Below are 26,716 nucleotides of genomic sequence, written 5' to 3'. Positions count from 1 at the left end.
TACATTTAAAAATAAAAATAGAGATAAATTAAAAAATGAATTAAATAAATGTTAAATGCAATAAATTATATGGTAAACGTCCATACATTATCACGGGGACATGAAGTTTTTAAAGTGATTTTTTTTCCAAAAGAAGAAAAATCACAAGCAAGTTACAATAAACTAATGTTTAACGACTGTTTCCTTCGTATGAATCAACAAAAGGGAAAAAAGAGGAGTAATTTTAGGCAATGCATTGAAGAAAGGGAGCATACAGAGAAGTCAAAGCAAGCACGTAAAAGAAAACAAGATAAAAATAAAACAAGGTAAAGAGAAAGTGCTTTCATTTTCATTCATTCATTCATTCATATATTTGTGATCTGCATCATCATTTTCCCTTTGTTATGCTTCAGACAACAATCACATACATTCCTAAGTACCACCTTCAACCTTCGATTTTGTTTTTGTTTTTCACACAGTGAGTGAGCTGCCACGTCAGCATCACAGCTTCACCACCAAATCCCAAAGCAAAGTTTTCATTTTTCTTCAAATCATTTATCCCATTGCTTTAAGATTCTGCTCCGATCGTTGGCTTTTGTTTCTTTGTAGAGAGAGAGAGAGAGAGAGAGAGAGAGAGATGGGGAATTCATTTGGGTGCTCGGCTTCCGGCGAGAGGTTGGTGTCGGCGGCGAGGGATGGCGATTTGGTGGAGGCGAAGATGCTTCTGCAATTCAACCCTTGTCTTGCTAAGTACTCTACCTTCGGTGGCCTCAATTCTCCTCTTCATTTTGCAGCTTCCAAGGGCCATAACGAGGTTTCTCTCACACCCCTTTTTCGTTTTTCTCATTTTAATCTTGTAAAGTTTCTGTCTGTACCATTTTCATCAACCCCTTTTGATTCTCAATTTTTTGTTTTTAATATTTTATCTGGGTTTTCGTTAGATTGTGGCATTGTTGCTTGAAAATGGAGCTGATGTGAATTTGAGAAATTATTGTGGGCAGGTACGGTTTTTTTTTTTTGTGTTATTTATGTGTTTAATAATGTGGCTGATTGATTTTAGGATTGGATTTAAGTATTGTTAGTATTGGTTTTGCTTTGATGAATTTGCATGATATGGTTGCAAATGGTGTGAGGAATTTAAATGTTGGAAGGTTCTGTTCTGTGTTAGGAATTGAAAAATGGATTTTTCCCATTTTTGTCATGCTACCTAATTTTTTAGTATGATTGTGTTCTATGTAGCTGGCATAGCTAGTGTGTGCATTAAGGTTATTCACAGATCGGGTGGATCTGGTGCCTATTTGATAGATGCCAGCATGATAATTTTAGCTTGACAAAATTTTCTTTGGAATTTGGATGTATCACACTTTCCTTTTTGATGCATGTGTACGATGCACTGACTCAGAATATGGTTTACTGAATGTGAATTTTGGTTTATTTTGATTCTTGATTTGAAGACTGCTTTGATGCAAGCTTGTAGATATGGTCATTGGGAAGTTGTACAAACCCTTCTGCTCTTCAGATGCAATGTGAGTGCTACGTTTTTATTAATCTAGTTCATAGCTTTGTTTCATGTGTTCCCTGGAGGAATTTGACCGCTTCACTCTTCTCTATCTCTCTCTCTCTGTTATATGATCTGAACTCTCTTTCTTCATTTCTTATCATTTACTGTCCTACAAAGACGATAGGTCAAAGTTCTGGGTGGGAACTGAATTGTTTCTGTTCAAATGTATTTTCATATTTATGTTACACGGTTAAAGTTTCATTTTCAGAATAACTAGACTACAGTAAACTCAATAACAGGTTATGAAAGCAGATTATCTCAGTGGGAGGACAGCTCTTCACTTTGCAGCTGCCAATGGGCATGCAAGATGCATTAGACTTGTTGTGGCTGACTTTATTCCAAGTGCTCCTTATGAAGCTTTACCTGCTAGTATGGATGCTGAGGGTACTGGATCAAATACGAAAAGCAAACATGGACAAAGGTTTGCCTTTCCTTTTCTTTATGTAATTCTTAGAACAATAGATTATTGTGGTGAATATTTTATATATTGTAATTTATTTTGCGCTGAAAGGGTTGAATTATTAATATGCTTCACCATTTTTACTTGCTTACATTAAAACATTATTTTTATTGATTATCTCATATATTTATAATTTTATTATTTCATATACTGTATTTGTTTTCTACATCCTGTGAAAGAACAAAATTGAACATTATTATCAAATCTCATAAAATACATAGAATACAGAAATTTGTGCTGTCCCCGAATCATAGATTCCTAAAGTGATGAGTTCTCTGTCCAAATTACAAGAAGACAACACACGTATCTTTCTATTCAAACTGTCCACATGACAGTTACTATTGGACATATTTTAATATGCAACTGCTGATGACAGTTATTATTACACTCATTTCAATAAAGCAGTGCTATATAGTATGAATAAGTCTTCTTGAAATTTTGATGAATACAAGCATCGTTATTGATTTTCAAGGAATTAAAATAAAATTAAAAAGAAAATGTAATAATTTAGTTTTAAAACTGCCATGTTAACGTGTTCATATAGTTTTGACAAAACTTATTTTCGTACTATTCATCATTATTCATTCTGATAATAAATCAGTGCTCCTACTTTATGCCAATAACTGTGATAACTGGCTCTGTGATATTAAAAATGTTGAGGCAGAACTATGTACTACGGAGTTGCAATTTCTGTATGTTATATTCTTGGTATTTATTTACTTTATTCCAGTGCAGTGGGCTGTCCAAGTTTGTAAACAAGACAGCTGATGCTGGTATTACTGCCCTTCACTTGGCTGCATTAGATGGGTATTTTGATTGTGTACAACTGCTACTTGATCTTAATGCAAATGTGTCAGCTGCGACATTTCATTATGGAACTTCAACGGATTTGATAGGTGAATCTTTTGTTCAATATGCTGATAACTATATGGTTGTTTTCTCTCCTGCTTGAAAGTAACTGATTTGGGTTGATATAGGGGCTGGAAGTACTCCGTTGCATTATGCTGCTTGTGGAGGCAATTTAAAATGCTGTCAGGCAAGAATTTGTGTGACTATAATGTGTGATATTTGATGTGGACTTTTCCTTTGAAACTGTCAATGATACTCTTATGTTTTCAGATCCTCCTTGCAAGAGGTGCCAGTCGAATGACTTTGAATTGCAATGGGTAAGATATGGTAAATGGAAATTTTATTCCCATCTTTTGCATGCTTTACAAGATAAATTATATGAATTTGAATTTTTTCCTCCCAGGTTGCTTCCACTTGATGTTGCTAGGATGTGGGGGCGTCATTGGCTTGAACCACTGCTGGCACCCAGTTCTGATGCCATAATATCGACATTCCCATCTTCAAATTATTTGTCCTTGCCATTGATGAGTGTGCTTAACATAGCCAGGTATTTTTGCAATCAACATATTCTAGATAATGAAAATGATTAACAGAAAGAACAGCTGTGGAAATATTCTGGCAAAATATTGTGGACCGTAATAGCATGACAACAAACAACAACAATAATCAAGTCTTACTGCATTAGTTAAGGTTGGCTACATAGATCACACGATGCCATTGAGTTTAGTTAAAAACTAAAATTTCAAAAATTTGGTTAATCAAAATATTGTGGACCTTAATAGCATTAAAGGGAACCAAAAAATGAATTTTGGGAAGATGTGTATATGGTCCTTGCAGAGGGAAAGGAATTAAGAGGAATAAAAAATATAACTATGTCTGAACTTGTAAGATGTTGGGTCTAAGCCAAATGGACCCCCATTAAAGACATATCAAAGGAGGGGTAAAAAGGGAAAGTTGAGCAAGGAGGCCGTTAGACCAGATTCTAATAGTCTAACAAATTAGCATACGTGGAAGAAAAGTGGGAGGAGAGAGGCAGCTGAGGAGAGGGGATATATGGAGGCTGGACAGAGGGCAGAGGAGAGGATTATCAAGGAGGTTATTCAGGGTGGCTGCTGCCATAGGAGGAATCTCATTCTTTAGCAACTAGTTTCCTTTCTGCTATCTATTTCTATTTGTACTACCAGGGTTATTCCCTGCGTTTGTTCTTTAAATTCTATAGTACAATCAGTTCCTATCATAAGACCTCAGTGTGCAAACTAATTTTTTGTCCTAACAAAGAAAATAATGGCTTATATACTACAAGAAAGACTCATAGAAGTCAATTCCGGATAGCAGCTTGGAGCGGCTGACTTCAAAAACGCTATAGCGGCTTTTACATTAGAGGCTGCGGCCAAAGTCAATTTCTCTGTGGGTACTGGGTCCTACCACTTGTATTGGTTGGAATGAAACACAACAATCTTTCCTATTTTGTTTCTGAAGGGCATGTAATAATACTAAAGGAAGTGAAGTTATGAATCCCTTTAATGAGAAGGAGAGAGAGAAAATTACACTTTCCTGTTGTACCGAACTAGAATTAAAGGTTAAAATATTTCTCTGTTGTTTTCTCCTGATGAAAATGGAATTAAGAGATTCATTTGAATTACTGCAGAGAGTGTGGATTGCAATCAACTACAACCTCCTCTAATGAAATTGATGTTTGTGCTGTCTGCCTTGAGAGACCATGTTCAGTGGCTGCAGAAGGTACTGGATTCTATCTTTTGAATATCTGTTTAAATTATGATGTCTGCTTGTCTTCATGAGGATATTTGATGAACTGCACAGTTCTTTCTAAAGTAATGAAGGAAATCATAATGGCATTTCCTATGCCATGGAATTTGAGTCAGATTTATCATTTCATTAGTTATAATTTATAATCCAATGTTTTCTTTCTCTCAATGTGGAGAGGGTGGGGGCAAAGTTTTGCTCTATTCTTATCGTTTTGATACTACATTTGCAACTTTTTCCTTCAAACATTTAAGTTTATGATATTAGAAAATGGAACCATGTGCTAAAAGGCTTGCACAAAATGCTTGAATATAACTGATCTCAAATGCAGGATGTAAGCATGAGCTATGTGTAAGATGCGCGCTCTATCTTTGCTCAACAAGCAATGTTTCCTCAGAAATGCTTGGCCCTCCTGGCTCTATCCCTTGCCCCCTTTGCAGACATGGAATTGTCTCTTTCATCAAATTACCGGGTTCCCGAGCAAAAGAAAATAAATTACCTGTCACTCTCAGCCTCTGTACCCCGTGCATGCTACATCCACGTTACCTAGATCGACCACCCATTTCTCGTGCATCAGAAATTAGAAGAAACCGTGTGGCTTCTGTTCCTTCAGAGATGCTTTGTCCTGTCACTTGTACTCCATTTCCATCCGTTGCACTTCCTCTATGTACATGCAATGATGGTCCTTGTCCATCATTTGAACCACAGGAAGCAGAAACACAAGATGAATCACCTCGTCACTCCCAAGCATCGACCATGGATCAGGATAAAACAGAAGGTCCAAGACCGGAGAAAACAACATGTTCAAGCATGTTTTGGGGTAGAAGAAGTTGCAGCAGAGAGCATCAATGCAATTCAGAAATAAATGCTTGATTCAATAGATGGTATTATGGCCGTTCTTATTTTGTGGATGCTTAATACTATTCTATATCAACAAAACAGTCCATAGTTGTGTCTAAACCAGCCTCCAGTAGTGAAATCCAGTGGATCTTTATCAACAAGAAAGAATTGTTTTGCTGCACAGGCTGCATATGAGGTGATAGATAATTTTTTATTTATTTTTATTTTTATTTTTTTTACATTTCTGCATTCCACCATCATCATAGTTCCTAGTTATGATGATATTTAGAAAGGGTTAGTAAAATTAGTTATGAACAGGTTGTTCTTTGTAATAGATTGCAATTGGATATCATTTTTATCATAGAGAAGGTGTTTTTTTCAACAGGGATAAAAAGGAAGAAGCATATACCTTATTGTTTTTGTAGATAGGAGGTTGTGTATAGTAGATTATGTTTGTAATGAATTTTATAGATTTATGAAGAACAACTTTGAGAACGGAAAAAGCTTGTTTATACATTTGTATTGCCCTTTTTGTGAACTCCAGGGTGTCTTTCGTATCAACACTAATGTTGAAATATTTGTTCACCAAGGCATGCTTGCTGCATTAAGAGCACTTTCATGAGAATTAGTGTTAAGACCAAGGTAATTTAGGTCACTTTCTTCCCAGTAAGTTGTGCTTTTATCCTGAGTTATAAATGTGTTAGAATAATGTTATTAATACTATAATATTAGTATGAAATTATTACTTTTACCCCCCCCCCCCTCTCTTTTTATCCCTCTTTACCACATCCATCACCTTTTTATTTTTGTCTATCTCTCTTCTTTGTATAGAAATTATTATGAAAATTTATTTATTGAATGATTTTGTTAATCTCAGCTGAGTTTAAATAATCAATAATATAAAAAATATTTAAATTCTTTTATAATTAACACATTCTTTTTTAATAATATTCTTTTATCTTTAAATTCTGTTGTCGTAACAATTGAAATTAATAAAATTGATTATACAAATATATTTTTGCTATGAAAAAATGGGGTGTGTTTTTTGTTATTCTTTAACTTTTATTGTCACTATTATTGTTTAAGTAATTTTGGTTTAAAATGTTTCTATAATCATATTAATAATAAAAACATTTCACATAAATTTTTTAAATAAAAGTGAGAAGAGACACAAATATTGTTGCGAAAATGGTATGGCTACTACCCTACATATTATTGTTATCATTATTAATAATGGCCCCACAAAAATAATATTCGAAGTCAAATATGAGATAGAAAAATGATAGAAGAGAATATCTCTGGGATTGGAAAAGTGCTTTGCTCTTAGCAATCACATCCAACTAATCTCATGTTGCCACGTTTGAGGTCTGCATCCATAGAGAATGAGACACCCAGCTTTTCTTTTTAAGGGCAATTATTATTCTGTTTGCTACATTGTGTGCCTTGTCTCTTACTAAACTATTGTTTCTTCCATAGTTTAGTTTTACACAACTATAGTGAATCCATGGAAGCGTGGGACGCCACCAAATAATTGAGCAATGATATTTATGCTTCATTTTCTAGTTATGTTATATACCCAATTCATGGTCATGAACTAATCCAAGAAGAATTTTAGTATTTTATACTATAATGACTAAGATATTTTTTTTTTACAAAAACAACTATTTTTTAAACAAATAGCGTCATACAGTTGCTGATAACACATTATCAGTGAATCCCAATTAATTAGTTAAAAATGTAATTTTAAAATAGTGTTACGAGTGATTATAATATTTTTACTAAGTGGGTATTTGAGTTTATATTGAAATAATTAAAAATTTATATTTATTTTAACGTTGTTAATCTAGTATTTATATAATATTCACATTATAATTTTTTTGACGTGTATAAATTATTTCATATTTCTCAAATGCAGCAACATGACTTTAATTTCTCGATATGCTGCTGATATTATAGCTCTTAATTCTCTTCTGTTAATTCAAAAGAAAAATTAATGCTTGATGGGTACCATCTTTTGTCATCCTTTTTGTATTTAAGAATATATTTTGGCTCCTTTCTTTATACATTGGGTCAAGGTTTTCTAATATATATATATATATATATATTAGAAAACCCTGACTCTATATATATATTTCATTACAAGAAAGTCATCCTTAAATTATAATCCAAAACTACCTAACATTATTGTTATCTGCAACAAAAATGAACTACTGGTTAGTCAAGTTTTTGTAACCGACATGTAAAAGCCAAGGGGTATGTGAAGGACTGCTGCTGTTGCTCGTGATGCTTGGATACATTTAATGAAACTTTAAATATCGTAGATATGCATGCACCATAGATACTCGTTTAAAAGATGAAAAATTAAAATGGCAGAGCCAGACCACAGAAAATGTTAGAAAGTAACAGTTTTCATAACTTGTTCTCCTTCTGCACATTATATCATTCTACATATCATTGCACTCCAGGTACCTACTAGAAAGCCACACAACTGTGGTATAGCCATGTCCTTTTTCCTATCACAAATCATAAATAATCCTTAAAAGAAACATAACACAGTTTGGTCCCTAAGTTCTCAAAACCTATAGTATCTAAGTACAATAAGAATATGCACCTTTTATTAAACACCACCTACCTCACAGGACCATGCCAAACCCTAAAGAAAACCAAAGCAAACAAATCTCATTAAGATGATTGAGGATGAGACAAGTTAATTTTATTTACTGCAACCCTTTTTTCTTCTCGAGGAATTAATCACCTTCTTCTTGCAGCAGTTTCTCTTTGAGCATTGAAGTAAACTGCAGCAACAGGTAGGCCAAGGCCATTCTCCTCTGAGAACCTCCTTGTGTTGAAATAGTCTCTAGAAACTGGGGGTCTCACTGTTTGTCTTCCTCTCTGCTTGAACAAGATGAATACGTATCTGTGGATTCCTATTACTGGCTTTGGACTCTCATACCCCACAATCTCTTTTCCTGTATCAAAGTTAGATTCTTAAATAAAAATGACCATTTTTACAAGCATCTTTAAAAATGATATTTTTTTAAGAAAATAGTAATTAAAAAGTAGTAAATTTTTATTAAAAATAGAAACGTTTATTAAAGTTGAAGTTAACGAAACTTTTTTTTTATGTGTAAAACTTTATGACATGTAAAGATAAAAGTATATCTGAGAATAAGCATTATCCATAGATTCATAGATATAAAAACAAGAATCAACATTGTGGGGGTAAGAGTGGGACTAACCAAAAGAGACATCTGTGGTACCAGGGATATCTGTAACCATCCTGGCAAATTGGCACCAAGTTGATGAGGGAATTGATGGTAACAAAAAATACAAGACATTAGAAATAGAGTTTTCATTCTGTACTAACCAGTGAAGATGTTCCCTTAAATATGGATCACTAGGACTTGGAGCATCTGGGTCTGTCATGATCTGAAAGTTGCATTTGGTATGTGGGGAGAGAGGATATATACCAAGTGTTAGTACTAAATAGAGACATAGATATTCAAATATATATAGGGAGCAATGAGTGACATAATTTACCAAAGTATAAGCAGTCCTCATGTCGTCACCACCAATCTCAACGCGTGGCTTGGTCACAATGGTAGAAGGCATTAACTCATGACCATTTGCAACTTGCTTAGTGGAATATGTGACATCCATTCTCACACTTGGGTTGAAAATGTCTACCACCTCTCCTATCACTCTTCCCACAACAAGTGGTTCCATGAGCCTAGACATTCAATGATATTGCAAAGAGTAGGTGTGTGAGGAAAATATGTTCTAAGACTTGGTATATGTGGGTATATGGGAAGTGAGATTTTGAAGGCATTTATAGGCGCCAAAAGGATTTGGCTTGGCTTAGAAGCATAAAGAAAGATTCTAGAGGCTTGTCTATTTTGGGTAAGGACATCTGTTTTAAGTATGCAATTTGGGTTCTTCAAATTTGTTAAGGGAACACGCTAGAGAGAATGATCGATCATATGCTACATTTATTTATCTTAATTGATGATTCTGAAAAGCTTGGGCTATATATATCAATTTTTATGTCTGATTAATGGCAGAATCTGCAATATGTCCTTGGCCTATTGGCCAAAGGAGAATGAAGAATATGTACTGTTTGTCCCACTACAATATAATATCTTTGGCGAATGAGAATTCAACTTTTTGATAAGGTGCTGAATTTCATGCACATGATTTCTCATTTCAATGAAAAAGAAATCTTATCAGGTTCAGGATTTGCATTTAAAAATATTAACCCAGAAATTAAATCTAGTTGATCATTAATTTGTGTAGAAATGTAGAACTAATTAATTTAAAACCAAGATCACCTTTTTCAGTTAAGACCCACTTCCTGGCTGGTTATTTTATTTTATTTTTTTGTTCCTTTCAATTTTTAAAGTATTTTTGAGATACATATAAAAACTAAAAATTAAATAAGAATTTAAGCTAAGTATACACAGAGTCAAGTACAATGTTCAGAATTTGATGATCACGTAATGGTACACTTTTCTATCTCAGTTAACTTACCTTTTTCTCCAAAATTCAAAAAAGAAAGAAATACAAAAGAAAAAGAAATCATGAGAGGCTCAAAATCCCCTCGCAAATTACATTCCACATACAATGAAGTGAACATCATTGGCTTGTTAGCCAGCCACGCAATACTTGACCTAAGACTTCTAGATTATCAGAACTAATATTATATTATTTTTATTAATTAGTGTCTTTAAAGTATTAATAAAAAATTAAAAATGATTTTTTCATTAAAAATAATGCTATGATACATAAAAACGTATAAGAAAAGTTACTTTAATAAATTTTTTATTTTAAATTTCTGAATCAGTATTGAGAGCCTTATTTATTTGCCATATAAGAGAATGAGCTTTTAGAAAGTGTTTTGCATAGCATGCAAAGTACTATTGCAGGTGACAAAAGCCCGCGCACATATTTGTCAGTTTATTAATTAAAGTACATGCTTATTTTGGCACCAAAATCACGTTTGTAGATAACATAATCAATTTTGGGTTTATAACTTGTTTCCATTTTCAAAATCAATCGTGTCACGCAAGTAAAATTAATTTAGAGAAAAGTTAAACATGTTTAGTGTTTTTGTTAAAAATAAGTGACTGTAAATTTAGGATTTGATGTTGCCATGCATCATAATTCGTGTTTGTTTGTACCACTGTTGTTCGATGTAAATTGTATCTAAACATGTTATTAATCAGCTAACAAAATGAATTCTTCTCAATTTAAAAAAAATATTATTTTCAATCACAAATAAATTATTTCAAAATTAAATTTTTAAAATGTCAAATTTTTTTAACATCAATTTTACCTAAATTTATAATAAATGAATCCTATCTCTGTCGACTCTCTCACACAAATATTAAAAAGATCTTGTTAAAGACACTAACTAAAAAATTAATTTAAATAATACATTTAACTGCATTAAAAATTATGAAAGAAATTTATTAATTATATTTTCTTTCTTGAGAAAACCTTAACCTGTGCCCTAATATATTTGTCGTTTTAAACATAATTTATTTCCAATGAAATTTAAATTTAAGATGTTCACAACATAAAATACTTAACCCTAGTTATCCAATAGGCAAAGCTTGGGCATCTAGTCAATAAATCAAACTATGTCATAGTAATTGGTTGATTGAGATGTTTAAATGCTTAAGTAGAATCAATTTCTCCCAGATTCATATATAACAGGTGGCCGGTTCAGCTTAAAAGAATTGGTAAGATTCAATCAAAAAAACTGTTGAAACTTTTTCAACAAAACTATTTTCTTACTTTTATGTATGTTACAAACTCTGAATAGCTGGAGCAAACAATTTTAATATGATAATTAATTTAATTCATGCAGTATGTAAAGGAAACTAACGAGTATTTTATATATTGTATGCATATTTTTAATTTAAATACAATTTTTAAAACTAGAAAGAATTTATTTAAAAGTATAATTAACTAAGATTTGTGATAAAAAGGTTAATATAATTTTAAAAAAATGATATTGGAAAATTTTAATGAAAACTTAAAAAGTTATTCGATATATATGTGAATTAACGTTAAATAATGATAAAATCACATATCAGAAAAGCTTGCTTTCATATATAAAAATGATTTGTCATATTTATATTATAAGAATTGCTTCTAAACTTAACACGTTGGATAGTTTAGCAACGTGTTAAACCTTGGATTCCTTAGAGTTGTAAAAATATAGGATTTGAAAAGAAATATTAGTTAAATATGACTCATTTGACTAGTCATACAGAGAGCACTGTCCATTGTTGATAATTGATAAATGAAAAAAATAAAAAGAGAAAAGATGGTGGTAAAGATTGATGAGAGCCGTGTAAGAATATTATCATGCAAAAAATATACAATTTTATTTCCATAATCAGAGATGCTGTTTCTGCGAATATTGCTAGTCAGAAAAAAAAGTCAAAAACTTTATCACAAATATTATTGAGTTACGTGTATAACAAAATTCTTATTCTCTTCTCCACTTCTTCGAAACCACATAGAAGAACACGCAAAAGACAAGAAACGAATAAGCACAAAAATGAACAGAAAGAAAAAAAATTCATTGATCACTACTAATAATTTATTATATATTTTTTCAGCTTTATAGTTTCCTAGTAATAATTTTTCAATACATTGTTCTGTTTGTTTCCCAAAGACACATGAAATGAACCTATCACCACCTCAAATGGGATATCTATTATTCTGTCTCAGTAAGTAAACACGAAGAACAAGCCATTATTAGTGTACACAATACCATACCATACAAGTGTCCAATGCCCCTCTTTTCTAGTTTTTAAAATTTTGGCCAATTATTATCAAAAGTGCTCAACAATGTGCCCATGTTTATTCCATTACTTTCATCCATCACATCTTTTTTTTTTTATTATTTTTGTAATCTTTCACTTGAAACTTTCTTTTTTTTTTTTGTCTGCTACTGCCCACCCCTTAACAAAATTGTTTATCGCTTTTGTCTTATTTGATATGTAGGACCTTGAAATAATATTAAAGATAGTTTTCAGTTTAAATTATTTTTTGAATTTTCTTATAAAGTGATCGAAAGCATTCATAATATATCATTGAGATATTGATATGTTTTAAAATTACATTCTTGTACAATTTTTTTTTTTTTTTGTTCTTATTTTTCCTTTGAATTTTGTCCATAAAAATCCACAGAACTCTTTATCATAGCTATGCAATGTACATTTAAAAAAAATTCATACAGAAAAAACTGCATGTAATTTCTTGCAGATTCTTTTTGTTACAATTTCTTGTAGTTTTGAAAAAATTCACAAGAAATGAATTAGCTACAAAAATTCACATCAAGTGTACATTTTCTGTGATTTTTATGTCAAAATTTATAGGAAAATTCAAGGAAAATGAGCATTTTTTCAATAGTGCAACGAACAATTAATTTAGGCATATTTTTTATGTTATCATGGCTACGTAAAATATTTTAGGTTTAGTTAAGCTTAGTTAAGGATAAAATTTTATTAGAAAGAAAAATATTTAATATATTTTTATAATTTTTATATAATAATTATATATTTTTTCATAAATTTTTTTTATTTAATTGTTTAAATTCAGTCTTAAAGTTGAAGTTAACAAAACTCAAATATTTTATAGTTATTTAGATTAAAAAATATTTATTTCGTGGTGCAAATGTATTTATTGGTGAATTACCTTAATAAGTGTTTGACATTCCACCTGGTGGGTAGCGATGCAAAATAGGCAATCCAAGTTGATTCGAAATAAAATGCAGATTTTGAAATTTAAACTTTTAAGTTAAATTAAATTTGAGCTTTTTTTGTAATTTGATCCAATTATGATGCACACTAAATATATATAAATTTATTAAAAAAATTAGATTTTACTTGTTTAGTAAACTTTTTTCAAGCTTGAATCACATCCAGAGCTAGCTAACTAGACCCATTTAAGCTGACAAACCTTAGTATTGACATTTGTTAGGGAAAAAATATTTTATTTACGCCTCTCTTTATTGTAAATATATTCAGCAACTTGGAATTTGGATTCACCACGATTAAAAAATATGTAATTGGTGCAATTAAAGAACTTGTATAGATCAATCGTCATCCAATGGTTTGTATTAAATTATGTTTTATTTGTATAAATACAAAAAAAATTAATTAAGTATTTCATTTTTATAAAAATTATATAATTTTGCTTTAATCTTTACTATTATTTTTAGTCTATATAATTGACATATTTCATTAATTTTAGTTAAACCATATTAAAATTTAAAATAATAATTCATAAAAAATAATTATTATATTCTAATAAAATATTTTATAAAAATAATAAATTACAAATTTTTATAGGCATGAAATACTTAATTAAAGGACATAACATTTGAATATACTAATCGTACGTGCTCTTTTTTAACAGCAGTGAATCCAGATTACAGCAACTAATGCTAGTGCACTTGGCATAGATTCAGAAGGCGATGGTGGGTCCTAATCTTTTTATTCTTTTAAAAACAAAACATATAGAACGAGCTGAGTTTCACTGTTTTTATAAAATTAAGATAAAATTAATTAATATTAAGTGTTAAGTTTTACAAAGTTATATATTTCATAGGAATTAAATTTTATTAATCTAATAATTATACAAAAAAATATATATTAAATTTAATAGGAATCAACTCTCCATACTTTGACACGTTTTTCACACGTCAGAATGCCTCCACAAAAACATTCCAATTTAAAGATGATTATATTATATAATATTACGGAATAAAACTTTGGTCTACTTTCTTGTTTTCATAACAATTTTTTTTCGTCTACTTCAAAAATTAAGTTAAAATATTACAAAATAATAATTTTTAATAAAGATAATAACATTTACAATTTATTTGAATGTGACATGAAATAGAGAGAAGAAAAAATTTGGTAAAATAAAAAATATTAGATGATTGAATGAGTTAAAAAAGAAAGAAAGAAATAATAAAAAAAATATTTTATTTAGTTAATCATATTTTTTTTTAAAATATGGACAGGCATAATATATTACAAGTTAGATTGTTATTTTTTTTTTAATTTGACAATTGAAATATTCAATATTTTTAAAGTAAATTTAATAATCTAAAATTTTTAATAGTTAAATTATATTTAATTTAATTTTTTTGTAACTTAAGATTAGTAATTGTTCACTTTCTTAACTATGGTAAGAGTTAGGACTGTTGCATAGGTTCTTAGCTCTTTTTGCAATTGAAATTTCATTGATAGAGGATACTTCTGCAAGTGAAGATAGCATATCATGAAACTTGTTCAAATTTTTGAAAAATGTACTTTTATGGTTGAATTCTAACATTTTTCTTTCTTTTTCAAAATAAAAAAAAAATATGATAGAAGTACCTTGATTATTGAATAAATAAGCAAATAAGTTAGATGAGAGAATATCATTAAAGAGAGGTATTAGCATGGTAGAAGGTTCTTAGAGAAATGGTAAAAAATAAATAAAACACCACCAAAGAAGACAAAAAAATCGTTAGAGAATACAAAATGTTACTAAAAAAGACACTTATGGCTCTCTCCGTCTCTTTGTTCATAGACTCTAACTCCAATTCCAACAATCTCAACCTCTCACTTATGCAATAATACGAGAGTCACGACTAAGGACTCTTCAACCTCACCTTCTTATCTGATTCTTCCTGCCTTATTTCTACATTTGATAACAAAACACTTTGTTAATATTGTTGAAGAAGACAAATAGTTGTTTGGCAAAACAAAATACCATTGAAGAAAATAAGTATAACTTTCTTTATCTCACTCTTTCATAAACTTTGACTTTAACTCCAACAACTTGAGTCTCTCTCTTTCTCATATAACTTGAGTCACGACCAAAGAATCTCTAACCTCACTTTCTTTTTCGATTCTTACTATTTTATCTTTATTTTTGACAATAAAATCCTTCATTAACATAATTAGCTAGAGAAAATAGAAGTTATTGAAAAAGATAAAACACTATTGGAGAAGAGAATTGTGCCTCCATTTATCTCTCTCTATCTCCTTTTTTTCCAAATTTTGACTCTAAGAGAAACTAATGGCAAAAAGATAATATGCTTAGTTGTAATAGGTTATCATTATTTTAACAATTTTTAATCATCTCCATCTAATTTTTTATAACTTCTATCCACAGTCAAAAAATAATGTGCACTCATCTTCAACTTTCTTTTAAAAAAGAAGACAAAATATTAGAATTTACTACTATTATGTTGATGTTAGTTGACTTAACATGTTAACTTAAATGAGTTGTCCTCTGAAACTTTACTTATCTAAAAGTTAGATGGGTGGACTTTTATTTGATTCAAGGTTTAATGTACCAATAATGTTGATTGATTGAGACGGGTTTGAAATAGTCCTGATCAAAGTTCCAGATAGCAAAAAAAATTAAAATAAAAATTACATTGTTTTTAGTGATACATGCTCTCCCAAAATTAGGATTTAGGTATATTCTAGTGTCAATTTCACTAGAGGTAGTAGCTTGACCATCTTAATTGAGTTTGGATCAATTTAAAAATAATTTATCAAAATAAAATTAATTTACACTAATATCTTGCTGTTTAAGTTGACTTGACCCTTTTCTTTAATATTTATTTTATAATTTTTTAAAGGATACAATTTTGTTTTCATTGTTAATAAATTTAAATTTTCATTAATTGAGTACTAATGATTAGTACATAAATTCTTAGTGGCTAATTTTTATTCAAAGAATACTACTTATGAAAGAAAGTTAAATATATACTAAATAAATAAATAACGATATAAATATTAAAGCTTATAATAAATCACAACTTATTTTAAATTATAACAGTAATCTCTATTTTTTACTGTTAAAATACAAATAGTTTCAATCCTCACAATATGTATCTACTTTTGTATCCTATAATTCCTGTGGATGGGTGTTAGAATTGCTTCAAACATATGTGCATGTATACCTACCGCTCATGTTACGTTGCTGTTTCTTTCGGCTTTTGTGGTTTTGTCTTTGCTTTTCAAGCGTTGCATGATTTTGCATCTCTATACAGTTGACATAAAAATAACAGTGCATTACAATATATATATATATATATATATATATATATATATATATATATATATATATATTAGTTAAAATGGTTTACCTACGACAGTTTTTTGACAGGTGTCTTTATTTCATTTTTTTGAATTTTTATATTTTTATAGTTGATATTTTTTATATTTGAAAATAGTTTTAATTATTTTATTTGTATATTAGTAAAAATTGTTTTACTAAAATTTCTGTCCGTTATGTGCTTTATAACAATGGTTGTTTAACGAGAGATTTGGTGAGAAAATGAGATGAATTAGAGTTGTATGTGACTCATGAGAGATAATATTTAATGTTTATTGAATTTATGATTCTAAATGTTTGCTTTTTTATTTAATATCATGAAAATGTTAACTTAAATTTTTTGGATTAAGATAAATAACTAAAAGTATTTATTATATTAGAGATGAAAGTATAATTAATGATTTATTTTTTTAATAAAGTTTTATAATTATTATTCTAAGGATTGATAATAACAAAATTGTTAATATAATTATATATTTAATTTATAACTTTTTTCACTACATAAGATAATATGGTACTTTTTATATTTAATATAATATTTTACATTTAAAATATCATTAATTATTTATTTACGTTAAAAATTTATTTACTAAAATTTTTATGTTGTATTTTCTTATAATAGTAGTTATTAAATGAAAAATTGGTGTGATTATATGGTAAATTGAAGTTGCATATGATACTTTGACTACATACAATAACATTTAATGTTTAATTAATTTATAAATCTAAAGATTGTACTCTTCATAATCTTCAAAATATCTCTCCTTATAATTATACTCAAAACATAACATCCCTCTAAAATTCATTTCACACGCCTCACCAATCTCATACATTAATGTCTTATTAAAGGCAAGGATTGCTTTAACATGGCCTGCTGTTCAAATTCTATTTATGTGTTAATGTGAAAACTAATAGCGTTGGTGATAGTATTGATTAGTTTGTTCATGCGTAGACTGAAGATGGTCACGGCCTTTGATAGGATATTTGATGTCACCGTTAATGCTAGATTAGATTGAAAAATCAAGGAAAGGGTTATTGGGAAGTGGAACATTACTCCATATGGTGATGAACACAGCGTTCCATTTGTTGAGATGGTTCTTTTGGATGCTCATGTAATCACTTAAAACTTGTTTTTCTCCCTATATTGATCAATTTCTTTTTAATAACGAGTTTCTTAATTTTTTTTCAATTTTTTGTACATAGAATGGTTGTATGAATCCGAGCTTTAGTTAAAAGGGTTTTGTACCAAAATTCGACTAATTAATGCATGAGGATGAAGTTTATGACGCTAGTTATTTTGAATTGATAAATATTGTTTTGAGCCTCACTTACAAGAATTTCGTTTAAATTTTAGTATTGTTAGCACCAAGTAAGCATACAGATTAAATAATAGAAATTTATTTTAATTTAACTTGTTAGTCTTTAATAGGAGATACTTGTAAAAATTAACACTGCCAACTTTCAATATTGTTGTAATCTTATAAATACAACACTGCCATCGTTATATATATTTTGTTATATCTTTTGAAGATGTCTAAAAAAAATAAATACAACTTGTATTAAGAGTTAGAGCAAAAAAGGATTAAATTTTAATTTGTGACAAAAAGAAAATACTTCAAATAGATTTTAAACAAGTTAATGTAATTCCATTAGTTCAATTAATACAAAATATATCTTACATGAAATTTATACTTCACGCTTTAATTTTAGAAACACACGTGTAATGATAGTAACTATTTTAAAGATATAAAATTATAATTTATTGAATTAATATATGTTGATAGAAGTAGACTAATTACGGTGGCTGGTTCTTTCTCACAATAATCAGTCTCTATCTTGGAACCATTTCACAGAACGAATCTTCATATATTACAGACAAGTTGTCATCATAGTTGATTTGATCTTTGCTTGACACCTTGGAATATGTGTGCAGCTAGGATTGGCTTTCCCTCGAGAAGGTTTCATTTTCACACTCCACACCGTTCATTCGCAGCAACAATTCGCTCAATGAAGATTTTGCAGCTTTGAAACTGGTAAGAATGATCAGTGCTTCCAAGACTCATACGGTCACTGATATTGCTGGTACTTTTCGTTATGTTTTCAACCATGGTATGGACGAAGTGGGAGGTCCACAACAAGAAGATATGTCCATTAGCATGTTTGGTGGAGCATTTGTGCTTTAAACGGTTGTGTTTCGTTGGTCTTTTATAATCAAGCTTGTTGCTAAAAGCACACGTGACTAGTAAATTTTTTTTACCTTTTTGGATAAGATTTTTATGTTACTTTCACCTAAATTTGCTTTATGCTGGATGACGTAAAAATATGTTTTTACTTGATCTTATTTATAAGAAATAATTATTAATATTTTTTAGTTTAAATTATAAGAAATAAAAAAAATTATATGTATTAATTGTTATATTTTTTATATTTTTATTTATTGTAAGATTTATATTAATAAAATACACACTTATTATTTATTTAAGTAAATACATTCATTTATTATATATATATATATATATATATATATATATATATAAGTTAACAATTTGATTTATCGATCCTTGAATAAAAAAAAGACATAATAATATACTCACTTCTATAAAAATTTATACATTTCAACTTGATTTAATAGAAAATATTTATTAACTCTTCAATTAATGGTTCAAAAATATTGATTAAAGTAAGACTCTTAACAGAATTTTCTATATATAAAAGTTACTTTACTTCAAATTTAAGTTTAACCGAAAAAGAGAGGCACTGAAAAAGGGAGATTGATGGTGAGAGCCAAGAGGTGGGGAGCCATTTATGATAAAATAAAATGAAAACTATGAATTTTAATTATATAATTATATATAAATGGTCGATATTAAAAGTTTTATAATAATCACAAAATCATTTTCAAATATCACACCATTTGATGTATTAATATTGGGTTTAATTAAATTTTTTTTATCGAAACTAGTTTATAACTCTCATAAACTATTTTTAGCTTATTTTAATAAATTTCTGGGTATAGCTTAAAATAAGTTATTTTTACTTTATCCCATCAATTTTTATCGTTAAATATAAGTCATTAGTTTAAAATGAACTTATTGAATTAACATTTAAATAAATAATTATCTTATTATACATTTGTATAATAGTTAAGATTTATTACTTTAATAAGAAGATTTTTTTAAACATAAAAAGTGAAATGAGTAAATTTTGATTATACAACAAAGTATTCGTTGCATAATCATTTTAACACCTCAAATGACTTTATGCTTTAACTTCTAACCATTGATAATTAAATCTAATGATTAAAGTTCATCCCTCTACTTTTATATTAAAATATTCTCTCATTTATACATAAGAGACATATCTAACGGTAGTGATTTTTTTAACATGAGATGTGAAAACGGTAAATTTTGATGATATAAGTTTAATTTGGACAAACTTATTAATAAGTATTTATGTGGATAAAAAACTAAAGCAACAAAATAAATCTAATTTTTTTATAAGTTAAAATTAAGTTATATTTTTTTATTTTTTAAGAAACTGTCATTTATCTTTTTTAGAATTTTTAAAAATAATTAACTTTTAATTTATAACATAAATTTTATTTATTTTTATATTAATTTTTTCTCCTTCTTTTTTGCTAATAATTTTCTTCTCTTTTAAGACCTTATTCACAATCTTACTTAAATAGAATGATAACCATATGAATTATCATTATTAAAAGTTTTTAAAAGGTCACGTGATCATTTTAATATGTCACATAAAATAATATTTTTATTTTAATGATAAATAATTCAATATAATGGTTAAAATTTATCGCCTTGTTATCATATTAAAAATTATTATTATTCGTAAAGAGAGAACATTTTAAATATGAGAGACAATTCAATCATTGAAAAAATTATATTTTTATTGGATCTTGCATATCAAATTTTAAATAAATTAGATATTTATAAATATATATTTTTATAATTAATTTTTATTTTTAAAACATATATCAGATGTTAAAATAATATTGTGTGATAAATTATTAATTAATTTTTTATTTATATAATTTTATAGACTTAATTTATCTTATAAAATTATTTAATTCAATAATTAAATTAATAAAATTTAATATTTATAAAAAAATAATTAAGTAAAGTGAGTATTGTGTGAGTATCTCCACCAATAACTTATATTGACGAATGCAGCGAATGATTCATTGAAAAGTGAGAGTATTACATTATATTCTTCAGTATTTGTCATTTTTCCAATCATAAATGGATGTTTATATTTTGAACACAGAAATTATATTTATATATATATATATATATATATATATATATATATATATATATATAGATTCAATAAATGATATAATGAAATATAATTTTTTTTAATTTTATGTTCTCTTATTTTTTCTATTTTTTTTATTTTACGTTAATTATTAATAAAAGTATTTTTTTTCTATTCACATTTTTCTTGTTTTTCCTATTTTTTTTTTTACATTTTTTTTTCTTTTCTTCTCATATTTTATATTTATTATATGTTTAATACATTTATATTGTTGTATTGTTATTTTACACTTTTTATACTTACAATGCAAATTATATTATATTATTTTTTGTAATTTTTAAATTTAACACAAATTATATTATTTATGTTAATTATATAATAAATTATTTGATAATTTTTTTAAATTGTTAGATGTCAAAAAAATATTAGAAATTAATTCAAAAACTATTAAAATTACAAAAGAAACAAAAAAGAGAAAACTAGTATCAAGTACAATAATTATTATAGTGATCAGAATAATTTTATGATATAAAAAAAATATATCTACAAAGTCAATAGACGAGAATGATAAAGACAAAAAAATATATACTTTTGAAATGATTATAACATAAGACTGGTAAAAATTATTATAATTAATTATGTCTTACTAACTCTATAAAATTTAATTTCAACTTAGAATTCTAATTATACGTTTTAATTTTTACATAAAATTATAATTCTGAATCAATTTCAATTTTAATAGAATTAAAATTAGAATTATAATTCTTAACTATATGCACGAAATGAGTCCTAATCGTTTAAACTAATTTGTTTATCTAAGAAGTTATTAAAATACAAGAAACCTGGCACAGCCTATTCCCTCCTATCTACGACTGCATGTTGACCTCACAATGAATTCCAACTCATTCTCGCAAATTGCGTCACTTGATGTTAATATTTTTTATTTACATTTTGTTTGGCATATTTCAAACTATGTTCTTTCAGTTTTTAACTTCTGGGTTTATTTGATCACCAATACGCAATAGCATGCATAATATATATACACCACGTTAATATATATAATACACTATTTTATTTTTTATAATAAGGAAATAAAATACCAGTAGTCCCAAAATCGTCTTATGTTAATCATAATTTTCTTTTTTCTTTTTCTAATTTTCCTTTGGGGGATTAGGGTGGGGAATTGAGATTGAACTTTATTGTGATCTTCGAAAGTTTCCAGGCTCTATATATCATGTGAGCTACCCTACAAGGACAATTTTCATGAAAATTTTATGTCACTTAAAGATTGCATGGACCATATACCATATAACTCGCCTTACATTAAAGATAAGTCAATAATAAATGGACATATCAACTGAATATATATCGTGACTAGTTAAAGTTTAGACTCAATTTAAGAGTAAATATTTGTAAGAGTTTATTGATTAATAACGAATTCTATGCTATGATAGTTTATAATTAAGAATATCTCCGTTAAACAAGAAAAAAACAAGCTTTTATTTATCATAAGAGCTGAGATTCAAACTAGTGGTTGGACTCTTCTCATACAATGAATGTTGATTCCTTGCTGTAGAATAACAGTAAGTGAAATCATGCATACGTAAAGTTGGGCATAAGAGTGGCAAAATGAGTTTGAGTTTATAATCACTCAAATTCATTAATCTATTAAGAATACATTTGAGTTTACAGTTTACATAAATATTTATTTAATAACTTTTTTGAGAGAATATGTCATAAATTTGATTATAAAATTTATTAAAATAGGGTAAAAATAATTTATTTTGATGAATGAAAAAATATTTAAATTAATTAAAAAATTTAAAAATGAATTATTTTTATAAGTTTCACATAAATTCTTTCAGATGCACCTTACATTTGATAGTTTATTCCCCTAAAATGCAAGCCAAAAATGAGTTCACGGCAAGGCCAGCTAGCCTAATGAGCTAAAAAAAACAATTTTTATCTTTATTATCTTGACTCGTTTCTTATTTAATTTTGATTATCTGAAAAAAATGTAATCTAACTTTCAATTTTTTTATATTATTAATTTTTTAAGCCCCCTTCTAATGTACTTTATATATATATATAATATTACTGGCAACCTAACCCAAAACTCATCCTTAATTGGGACGGGCTAAGTTTGAGTTTATTTTAAAAAATAAAACGGGGATTTTATTACAGATTATTTCATATTAATTGTGACAAATAAATTTATAATAATAAAAAAAGAAGAAGAAAGAAACGAATGTTAACAGGAAGAACAATTAAGAACTTTTTTTTCAACAAAACAGTCAATCCTATCTAATTATATTTGAAAATGAGTTGATGTAAGGTGAAACAGGTCGTCCCTTTTTGGCACCCTTAACCATCCACACCAACCTATTATATAGAACTTAGGTATGAACAAGTTAAATTTGCATGAAACTTTTTTAAAACTATGAATATCTTTTATTAAAGACAATCATATTTTAAGTTTGGTTGCATTCACTAAATCTCAAACTCAAAATGACAAATTAAATTAAAATAACCTTTTACCAATTAATCCACCTACATGACCTAACTTGTTCCAACAATTTTGATTCAACCACTCAAAGATCATGAGGGTATGAAGGGAACCTAAGAAACATTCCAAAGCTGGGCTTGGGCCTGGAGTCTAGCAGATGGACTTGATCTGTGATGGGTCCAAAACACAAAGTATTAATGATTAATTAATATTAAAATATTAATTGAAGATAAATACAAATTAGGTTGGTCAAAGCACAGGGGCATGCAAGAATTGTTAGGTTCAACAATTGCAGCTGAGTGTGATAGATATTTTACACGTAATCTGTTCCAAATTCCGATTGCTTGATAATTGATGGAACGGGGAAGTGCTACGAAAAGTTAGAGTACCTTCCATCTAGAGGAGTCTGTGACTATTGGTGAAAACGATGGCCATATTTTATTCAAAAGATCTACAATTAGACGGTCTCTTTTTGAAAAGAAAAAAGAAAAGTGCTTTGGTGTTATTTGGAAAACTATAACCCAATATTATAATAATCTTATGAAGCTTTGAGAAAGCCCATAAAGTTCCACTTTTATCATGTTTCTGTGACCATAAATTCTACTGTATTCTCCCCTTCAATCATTGATCTTCCTTGCCCATATTTGGAAAAGCAAATCCCTTTTTTTAATTTGGGTTGGGAAAGAAGAACTGCATTCATAAATTGTCAGTATCATCTGGATGGTATCAGATGTTTTCCTTATTCTTTATACAACATCTCAACTCTAAGCAAAATTTTACTATTATAGCATATTTTCTTTTATTACTTTTCTTATTTTGTAATTTTAATATATTTTATTTTTAAAAATTTAAATTAAGAAAACTAACCATTTATGAAACAAAATTGTTATTTTAAGGACAGGGAGTGCATCCTCAAGAATATTAAAAACGTAGCTTTACTCCTTCATCTCACGGCAGTCTGCAGAATATAACTCATATAATAGGTTATTATATGCAATGACTTTTTCCGGCTTTGATTAAAAAAAAATTGTTATTGTTCCAAAAATACATAAAACTAATAAAATTTTCACACATTATATTGATGTTTTTTAATATAAATAAATAATTTAAATAGAATATTATTTTATTAAATATGAATAAATTAAAAAATAATAATATTAAAATGAAAATAGACCACTTGAATCAAGACATATAATTGTTTTTGAAGTAGTGTGTCAATTAATTTATAAAAAATTAAATTATAATTAAGATTTATTAAATACCTTAAAAAATAAAAATATCTTTTATTTAACATAGTATATCAAAATTTAAAATTGAAATTAATTTTACACAATTTAACTTGAAAGAATAAATAATTTTTTTAAAAATAAACTAAATAGTTAATATAAAACATCTAAATCCTTTTCGATTTGTACATGAACTAGACTTATAGTTATATTTTTGTTTAAGTAAAAAAGTAATTTTCATTTTATAAAATTCACCTTCCTCTTCATTCTCAATGGGTCATACTCTCACCAGTGAGTTTTTCATTACATGTTTGTCCTTCCTTAGCCTCTCTGCCACTTATATCTCCTCCACTGACGACTTCACCTATTACTCCCTCTCCCACAATTATATGTTTGTCCTTCCTTGGACTGTAATATTTTGGAAGAAATAAATTGCAACATTAATCTCGTAGAAAGTCAATGCAAATAGTGGCAAAGTATTTTAAAAATAGTGAATTGTACATCTAATGAAGGTGAAGACCAATTTGAAAAAAATATAATGTTTCAACTTAAAAATTCAAAGTAGATGTCTATCGAACCAATTTTGATAATAAAGGACATCAATGTAATTTCATACAAAGTTGTTACAATGGATTTAAATTTATTTGTTTTATGTTTAATAAGTACATAGTATTTCAACTGACATACAGTTCAAAAAAATTGCCCACAACCTTCAATCGAATCCATAAATTGTTAATGTTAATGCCAACGTATTGTAGTAGTTAACACACCCACTAAAATAAAATAAAATCATAAAACCATTATGGAGAGTTAACTTTTTGCATACTAGAATGGTAGGTGAAATATAAAATATAATAAATAATTATTGTTATAAATTACATGTAATATTCGTAATTGGGTTGCATTTTTAATTTGGTGGTGTATTTGCAGGAGTACAAAATGGAATGGATTGTGTTGTCAGACTACATGAATAAAGGGGTGGTTGTTTAACTCCAATAAAATCGATTGTGTAGGTCACCCGATATTTGATTAGTTTCTGCAACAGCTCAATAGTTAAATTGCGAATAGAGTGTAACAAATTGGATGCAAACATTTGCATAAGTTGTGTGGTGGACTGATGCCATAAAATGACCACCTTCAACAATTAAGTCATAAACATATTTGCATTGGTTGAGTGCTAACATTAATGTCATAAAATGACCACCTTTAACAATTAACTGATAAACATATTTGCATCAGTTGTGTGTTGAACTGATGTCATAAAGCGCACACCTTTTAGATTTAATTGTTGCACTGTATTAGCATTGATTGTGTTGTCAATTCATGTCATTCATAATACGATTTTATTTCTACATCATCCATTGCAGAATCGATAACAACTTAAAAACTTGTATTATAATAAAATATATTTTATACATTCATAATAAGTGCAGGAATATGGATTTAGGCAAATAAATTTAAACACAATTTACTGGGGTTTGTGCATTACATTAATGGCACAAGCAACAATGAAAATTGACATATACACAGGTGTAATATGCATTAATAAATGCAACATTAACCTGGTGTAAAATAAAGAAAAATGTTTATCACAATTGTAAATTAAAATTAATTATTTTTCACTAACAATGTCCCATCAAGGTGAACATGTTTATGTAATAGTTACAATATAACTATTATATTTACTCAGAAACTAAACTATCAATCAAAGAATCTCCGTATAATTAATGTGTTACAACATGATTTTGATATTGTTATACTGTATATTACATAAACATTGCGTATGTAATCATTGTCATATGCTACAGTGAGGATGGCAAGTCAGAAACAAGAATAGAAGGGGTAGTAAAATATACACCTTCCATAAGGCATATTTGTTACAATTCAATTCTAATTAAGACCTGACCTTCACCCAAAAAAAAGTGTCACCACGTAATTCCCAAAGTATGAGACACCTTACAACACCAATTTCAACAACACATAAGGGGAAATGAGAATTAATTTTTTATGACCTTCTGTGTCAAACATCAACCGGGAGTGCATCGAAGATTCAACAAAGTACATTATTCTCAACTGAAGAATATGACACTGACATAATCGACATGGTATCTAAAGAA

The 26,716-nt window shown here is 28.1% G+C and overlaps 2 protein-coding genes across 3 annotated transcripts; one reads left to right on the top strand and one right to left on the bottom strand.

Moving 5' to 3' along the window:
• The first annotated feature begins 231 nt into the window (after positions 1-231).
• Positions 232-5,988, top strand: LOC113867675 (E3 ubiquitin-protein ligase XBAT33-like). Of its 2 annotated transcripts, XM_027503103.1 has the most exons (11): positions 232-305; positions 459-793; positions 921-980; positions 1,434-1,505; positions 1,780-1,961; positions 2,736-2,896; positions 2,978-3,036; positions 3,120-3,166; positions 3,253-3,396; positions 4,498-4,589; positions 4,945-5,987. In XM_027503103.1, exons 2-11 carry the CDS (start codon positions 617-619, stop codon positions 5,484-5,486), a joined length of 1,536 nt encoding a protein of 511 aa, XP_027358904.1. In that variant the 5' UTR covers positions 232-305; positions 459-616; the 3' UTR covers positions 5,487-5,987. The 2 variants fall into 2 exon arrangements, with proteins under 2 accessions (XP_027358904.1, XP_027358903.1); XM_027503102.1 differs by having other exon boundaries at positions 303-793; positions 4,945-5,988.
• A 2,216-nt stretch (positions 5,989-8,204) lies between these two features.
• LOC113867278 (CEN-like protein 1) lies at positions 8,205-9,191 on the bottom strand. The gene is made up of 4 exons (XM_027502485.1): positions 8,994-9,191; positions 8,821-8,882; positions 8,693-8,733; positions 8,205-8,422 (listed from the first exon to the last, which is right to left on the bottom strand). Exons 1-4 carry the CDS (start codon positions 9,189-9,191, stop codon positions 8,205-8,207), a joined length of 519 nt encoding a protein of 172 aa, XP_027358286.1.
• Positions 9,192-26,716: the final 17,525 nt, after the last annotated feature.

Source organism: Abrus precatorius, unplaced genomic scaffold (genome assembly GCF_003935025.1).
Source record: "Abrus precatorius isolate BTA unplaced genomic scaffold, Abrus_2018 Scaffold5, whole genome shotgun sequence".
NCBI classification, from domain to species: domain Eukaryota; kingdom Viridiplantae; phylum Streptophyta; class Magnoliopsida; order Fabales; family Fabaceae; genus Abrus; species Abrus precatorius.
This window is presented reverse-complemented; position numbering and strand designations above follow the sequence as displayed.